Source organism: Arachis stenosperma, chromosome 4, assembly GCF_014773155.1.
Source record: "Arachis stenosperma cultivar V10309 chromosome 4, arast.V10309.gnm1.PFL2, whole genome shotgun sequence".
In the NCBI taxonomy this organism is placed as follows: domain Eukaryota; kingdom Viridiplantae; phylum Streptophyta; class Magnoliopsida; order Fabales; family Fabaceae; genus Arachis; species Arachis stenosperma.
The window spans coordinates 39430554-39438143 of NC_080380.1; the positions used below are offsets into that span (position 1 = coordinate 39430554).

The following is a 7590-nucleotide window of genomic DNA, read 5'->3' on the forward strand; positions in this document are numbered from 1 at the left end:
AGTTACCTTTGATTTGAAATTAAATGAGAATAAAATCAGATATTATTTTTTGGACTTTAGATAATTATTTTTTGGATTTTAGATATATTATCTTTTGAAATTTAAATATTATTTTTTATTTGAGTTTTAGGATTTAACAAGTGCCATCTCAAATATAAATAGTTCCTTTAAATTTCGATCCTTAATATATCAAAGCTTAATAATTCTTTTTCTATCACAAAAATTATAATTCAATCATCTAAGAATACAAAAAATTTTTGGTTGAAAAAAATTGAAAAAATACAAATTAAAATTCTTCCAATTATAATTTATATCTACATTTAAATATTTTTTAATAATTTAATATGAATAATTTTTGGGTTAAGAAATTTTAAAAAAATTCCAATACGAAGTTGGTCAAATTCATTCGTGGGGGGCTGCATCAGACGTGCCATTTCAAGGGCGCCTCTGTAAAGTGGAGTTGAAATTTATTTGATGGGCGGTTCATGTGAAATAGACCCTTTGTATTTTGGCACAACTTTAAATTTATGGGCATTTTGGAAAATAAATTTTCTTAGTGTTTATTTAATTAAAAGAGCCCAGTACAGTCTCCAATACATTTGCAACTCTCATTTCTGAGAAGGCCTCAGAGACTTTGGGCCTGGCCCAACTTGTCTGCTTATAGCAACGGTACCTTTAGTTGCCGCGTTCTCCCAGAAAACCAAAAGAGGGAAAGAATTGCCGCGTTTTTTCCTATTGCACTTCTTTGATTACTTTGACCTCCATCATACATCCAAGGGTTACGAAATTAATTTGTCATTTACTTTGACCTCATTGTAATTGTAGTAACCGGTGGTAAATGACAAGAGAAAGTCAATCAATGAAGACTAAAAATAAATAAAAAATATTAGATAAACAATAATTATTTTAAATAATATAAATAATTATTAATTAAATAAAAATATATTATATTTTTAAATTATTTATTTAAATTTTAATATTAAAATAATCACTAATAATAAAATAAATATTTAATATATCTACCATTCACATTATTTAGTATTTTTATTATCTATTTATACTTTTTCAAATAATAAATTAATATTAAGAAAGAAAAGATGGGAAAGTTTGAATCGCAGGAACGTGATGGTGTCGGTTTGAGATGGAGAAGGGAGGACTGAGGAGTGGTGACAACTGACAAAGTGGTCATCCCTCATTTTCCATTGGCTCCCCCACTCATTGCTGAAAAGTGAAAACCTCCTTCAATAAGTCCGTCATTTCCTCGCTCTTTCACTCTAACACCTCTAGTTCACATCGAACCTTCTGGAATTTTCTTCCATGTCACTCTCACGGGGGACATTCCCGTCATTTCCCCTGCACTATATACCGACTCTCATTTCCACGATCCAAACCGAGTAGTGAGAGTGTAGGTTGAACTTTGGACGTTGCTTAGTTTTGTTTTATAAACTTTTATTGTTTTAAGTGTTTTCATTTCGCTCCCCATTTCTCCAATTTGAACACCACCACAACATGGACAGAGGCGGTTATAATCAGAGACGTGGTGGTGGCAACGCCAGAGGTGACGGAAGAGGAGGCCGCATGAGAGGAAGAGCAAGAGGAAGAAACTTTTCCCAACTCCCACGGCAACCGGCTGACAGTGGCGGAGGAAGAGGCACCGCCGGCAGAGGATTTTATCCGCAACCACCACCACCACAGTGGCAGCCAAGGCAGCAGAACACCATCTCCGGGGGCACATCTACCGCAACCGGCAGCGGAACCGCACCTCCAAGTCTCGTTTCCCCTCCGTCAAACCCTCCTCCTCCCTCTCAAAAAGGTGATTTTAGTAAATAATTTTAAAATAATTTAATCTACATTCATCTTCAAGTAACCAAGTTATGTTGGTATTATATGCAGTTGTTCCGGTTGCCGGAATGGGAACGATTGGAACGTCTTCAGACTCCAATGAAACGATCTCACCCATTCAGAGGCCCGACGCCGGTGGCACGGTGGCGGTTAGGATCAAGACTCTTCAGGTGAACCATTTTCCAGTGAAATTCAACCCAAAGAGCAGGATCATGCACTACAATGTCGATGTGAGTCCCCAATCGCCGCCACAACCAGGCCGTCCACCGAGGAGGATATCAAAGACCGAACTGTCATTGATCCGTGACAAGTTGTTCCTTGACCATCCGGAGCTGCCGCTAGGGATGACTGCCTACGATGGTGAGAAGAACATTTTTAGCAAGGTTAGTTTGCCCGAAGAGGCTTTTGTGGTGGAAGTGTCCAAGGGAGAGGACGAGAGGCCCACAGGATTCAACGTGACGTTGACTCTAGTCAACATTCTTGAGATGAGTAGGTTGGAGGATTACATCAGAGGCAGGGCATTGTCAATCCCCAGAGTGATCTTGCAGGGTGTGGATGTGGTCTTCAAGGAGAATCCAACAAAATGTACTGTTCCGGTTGGTCGCTGCTTCTACCCAATGAACCCGAAATTTAGAGAGACGAATCTTCAGCCTGGTGTGATTGCTGTTGGAGGGTTTCAGCATAGTCTCAAACCAACCCGTCAAGGACTGTCATTGTGCTTGGATTATTCGGTTTTGTCTTTCAAGAAAAAAATGCCAGTGCTGGATTTCCTTCATCAACAGATTACCGGTTTCAATTTGCGCGAATTCGGAAGGTACAGAAAACATGTTGAAAATGTGCTAATTGGTTTGAAGGTTCATGTCACCCACCGGAGGACCAAACAGAAGTACACAGTTGCTCGATTAACTGGCAAGGACACGCGACAAATCACTTTCCCTACCATGGATGCACAGGGGAACCCCACTGGGCAGCTTAACCTTGTTGGCTACTTCCACGATAGGTATCAGATTGATATCAGGTACAAGGACATCCCTGCATTGGATTTTGGAGGTAACAAGACCAACTATGTGCCAATGGAACTTTGTGTCTTGGTTGAGGGTCAGAGGTATCCCAAAGAGTATTTGAGTACGGATGCTGCGAAGAATTTGAAAGATATGTGCCTGCCTCCACCGAGAGTGAGGCAAGCTGCAATACAGGAGATGGTGAATTCAAGATGTGGACCCTGTGGGTAAGTGGACTATGATTTCATGATTATGCTGTTTGTTGAAACTTGAATTGTTTGGTTTACATAATTTAACCTCTTGTTGATTTTAAGTATCGAGTGACAATGCTGCATTGTATTTGTAACCATTAGCATGTCTTTAATAGCTTTAAGCCTTAACTTCACTGGTACAAGGGTTTGCTTTTGTGAGATTCTTAGGGAGATGATAATGCGTTTTGATTTGCATGCTGAAAAATGAAAGTGCCATCAAACTATTTTTTTGGGTTGAATTATCAATTTTGAAAAGTCCATGCATAATGGACTGTAATCTCGCTTTGTCTGTTAATTATATATTAAAACTTGTGCTTCTATAATTTTTTTTTATGCATGATCAATATTATCTTGCTAGATATGAGTTGAATGGTATAGAAAATGCACATATCCTTTGAGACTTTTCACTATTCTTTATGTGATTATTAGTTCAGGTTCCATTCAGTGGTCTAGGATCTATGGGATGACTACTTACCTGCTTTCATTTTCATATACATAAATACTTGCTTAGTTTTGTTGATATAAATATCGAATCTTACTGTTGATATAATGGGTGTTTTGCTCTTCATTTACTACTGTCTTCCTTCTTGCTATGTATTCTTCAAGAAGTTGGATTCTTAAAGAACCTGTGCTTTTTGCTTTTATAAAGTCAAATCAACTTAATATGAGGGGGCCTCTTGAAGGACTGCTATAACTTAAAACAAATGCTTACATTCCAAAATGTCATGCTATCTTTAATATATCTTTATGATTGTCACTTTATTTTCCCAATTTACCGGGCACAAACAACTAATAAAATCTTATTTCACAGGGGTGGTATCGTTGAAAATTTTGAAATGAATGTCAGCAATGCTATGACAACAGTGACTGGCCGTGTACTTGGACCCCCAAAACTGAAGCTTAGCGATCCAAGTGGCAGGACTATCCAGATGGCATTGACTCCAGAGAAGTGCCAATGGAATTTAGTTGAGAAGTCAATGTTTGAAGGTAAGCCAGTTGAGTGTTGGGGCATTCTTGATTTCACCTTCCGCAGTAGATGTATCTTTAGCGGTCAAAGATTCATTTCTAAGCTTATTGAGAAGTACGATAAATTTGGCATCATCATGAAGGAGCCAGTTTGGATAGAAAAAACAGACATGTTGAAACTTGGCAACTATAATCAGCTTTCTGACTTACTTGAAAAGATTAATGATGAGGTTTTCAGAAAATGTAGATGCCGGCTGCAATTTCTTCTGTGTGTAATGGCCTACAAAGATCCAGGTTACAAGTGCCTCAAGTGGATTGCTGAGACCAAGGTCGGCATTGTGACACAGTGCTGCTTGTCGGGTAATACTAATTCTGCAAAAGATCAATATCTTACTAATCTTGCTCTCAAGATCAATGCGAAAATTGGAGGCAGCAATGTGGAGCTTATTAATAGGCTTCCTCACTTTGAGGGCGATGGTCATGTTATGTTTATCGGGGCTGATGTAAATCATCCGGCTTCCAGAGATGCAAATAGTCCATCAATGGCTGCTGTGGTTGCCACTGTTAATTGGCCGGCTGCAAACCGCTATGCTGCTCGAGTTTGCGCTCAAGAGCATCGAACTGAGAAGATTTTGAACTTTGGAGAAGTTTGCCTTGAGCTTGTTTCATGTTATGAAAGGCTGAATGGAGCCAAGCCTGAAAAGATTGTTATCTTCCGTGATGGGGTCAGTGAAAGTCAATTTCAGATGGTTCTTGGTGAAGAGCTTCAGGATTTGAAGAGGACATTTGAACGTGCAAATTACTCCCCAACCATTACTCTTATTGTGGCACAAAAGCGACACCAGACTCGACTCTTCCCTTCTCCTCCTGATAATGAGACGTCGTCTGCTACTCGCGGCAATGTGTTGCCTGGAACAGTAGTGGATACAGTCATCATCCACCCCTTTGAGTTTGACTTTTATCTGGTTAGTCACCATGGAAGCTTGGGAACAAGCAAGCCCACTCATTACCATGTCTTGTGGGATGAGCACGATTTCACGTCAGATAAACTCCAGGAACTGATATATGACATGTGCTTTACGTTTGCGCGGTGCACGAAACCTGTGTCTTTAGTCCCTCCGGTGTACTATGCTGACCTTGCTGCATACAGAGGACGACAATACTATGAAGCAAAGATTGGGATGCAATCTCCGTATTCAGCTACATCTTCTTCATCATCACCTTTGGCTTCTTCATCCGTTTCTTCAGCTACTTCAAATTCGAATGATATGGACTTCTACAAGCTGCATTCTGATCTGGAAAATATAATGTTCTTCATCTAAAGGGTCTTTATAATGTTATCTAAAGAGTATTCATTCCGTACAACAATGCACAGAGGAATCTCATTGTCAGTTAGATCAACATTTAGATTTACAGTTACAATGTTTTCATGTCAGATATATGGCAATCTGAGAGGAGGAAAATATTTGGAGATGATAAAAATACTTATTTAGTTAACAAAATAATGGGTATAGACACTAATGTCAAGTTTAGTTTTCGCTTAATGATTGTCTCTGTATTAAGTTTTCACTGCAGGATCTTATACTTTCCTATATTGTGAATTGTGCATTGTTTATTGTAAGTTGTTTGTTTAGCACAGAACTGTGAAATTTACTATTTTGATTATTTGGGATTCATACATACAATGAACATTATACAAAATCGTGAATGTGACCCATAAATTAATGAAACGTGGTTAAGCTATGGTGTTAAAAATAATCTGAGTATGGTTTAATTTTTTTTTTCTTTTGGTTTAAACAAGGATTACAAATCACCAACGAGAACGTGGCACGCAACCTAGACCTAAAGCTCTCATGAAGTGAAGATGAAAAGGATGAATAAGAGGAAAGCCCTTAGCTTTCAGATTTTATATAAGCTAAGCTAAGACACATTAAAATTCTTTAATTTATTTATTATTATATTATTATAGCTAGCTTCACCTCCTCGATAATGGGTCTCTTTTCACCTATATATGTTTGGGCATGTATGTGTGCGCATGATTCTAAATACGTTATATTTTGGAAAACAAAGAAATATTATTACGTGCAAGGTGCAATATGGCTGATTATTAGATAATAATTGTAAAGTTAAATATTCAAGTTCGTAAAGAGTTAAATAATTAATTATTATTAACAATAAATTAATAGATAATATATTGATATCCTATACTTTTTCTATATAATTATATGTTAATGTTACTCATTCAACTAAATAGATATATGAAAAGTTTGGACATATTTGAGCTAAATTCCTTGATTACCGAATATTTTCGAATTAGTATAATTTAATAAGGCAAAAACTAACTTGGCAGAAAAAAAAATCCTATGTATGTATCATAATTTTGCGTATAATCTCATAGCCCTCTAATAATAATTTAAGCAAAAGTATAATGTACCAATATATAATCATGTTATAAAATCAGCTATCAATCAATTACTTTGTATGAAAATACATATTTCGCATTTTAAAATTTTTTTTATTAGACTAATATAAATAAATTTGATTTATTTATATTAATATAAATAAATTTAATTATTTTACTATAATATGTTTAGTTATTTTGTTGATTAATTATTATTAGAAATATGCTTTCGTAAAAGCATTAAAATACTTTTTTAAATCATTTTGTGAACTTAAATTAGTTCTTTATTTTTTAATATTAAAAATTTAAAATTTTATTTTGTAAAAGACGACTAAACCAATATAATTTAAACCCAAAAAAAAATAAATTTACAAATTAAATTAGTTTAAATTGTATTTCAAATTATAACAATTTAGAAAAAAGAGAGTTTGCTAACAACCTCTCTCAATCACTATTGAGTAGCTAGCTAGCTAGAGTCAATAACCAAGTAGCGAAATAGGAAGTGAGCATTATAAGGTGAATTAAAATGATCAAGCATAAATTTCCTATTGATAGAAAAATATAAGTAATATTAGATAATTAATTTTTTTCAACTAATATCAATCAATTAATTATTTTAAATTTTAAATCCTAAATTATAAATTTTAAATTATAAATTTAAATTTTAAGTTGACTAATATAATAATATTGACTGTATTTTTTTTTTTAAATATTGAAATGAAATTATTTTTTTCCCCTAAAACTAAGAAACACTACTGGAACCTGTGTTTGATTGATACGGTGAGTAAATATGCTACACCTGAACATTATCTCCAATGATAAGATCCTTGAATGGAATAAGACTAGGAACACGGCGAATTGCGTGAAACTTATGATAAGAAAATTAGAAGGAAGGATTAAAGGAAAAGAAAGGACACGAACGAAATTGAAAGAGATAAGAAAAAATGCAGCAAAAATATAAAAAGATAGATGAATTTTTTTATTAGATTTTTAAAAATATCTATTTTTAGTAACTTAGGTCATAGAAAAAGTTTTTTTTATTAGACCTTTAAAAAATGGAAAAGTATGAGGAGCCAATATAATTGCTCTACAATGTGTACAATGAGGATAATTTTGTAATTAAAATCAA

At 35.1% G+C, this 7590-nt stretch overlaps 1 protein-coding gene across 1 annotated transcript; it reads left to right on the top strand.

Moving 5' to 3' along the window:
* The first annotated feature begins 1166 nt into the window (after nucleotides 1-1166).
* On the top strand, nucleotides 1167-5681 carry LOC130974276 (protein argonaute 2-like). The gene is made up of 3 exons (XM_057899077.1): nucleotides 1167-1813; nucleotides 1894-3070; nucleotides 3906-5681. The coding sequence occupies exons 1-3, from the start codon at nucleotides 1510-1512 to the stop codon at nucleotides 5380-5382; spliced, it is 2958 nt and encodes a 985-aa protein (XP_057755060.1). The 5' UTR covers nucleotides 1167-1509; the 3' UTR covers nucleotides 5383-5681.
* Nucleotides 5682-7590: the final 1909 nt, after the last annotated feature.

Coding starts and splice junctions, on each gene's coding strand:
- LOC130974276 (XM_057899077.1), top strand. CDS start 1,510: ATGGACAGAGGCGGTTATAATCAGAGACGTGGTGGTGGCAACGCCAGA. Junction 1,814..1,893: donor TCCTCCTCCCTCTCAAAAAG/GTGATTTTAGTA, acceptor TATTATATGCAG/TTGTTCCGGTTGCCGGAATG. Junction 3,071..3,905: donor TCAAGATGTGGACCCTGTGG/GTAAGTGGACTA, acceptor CTTATTTCACAG/GGGTGGTATCGTTGAAAATT.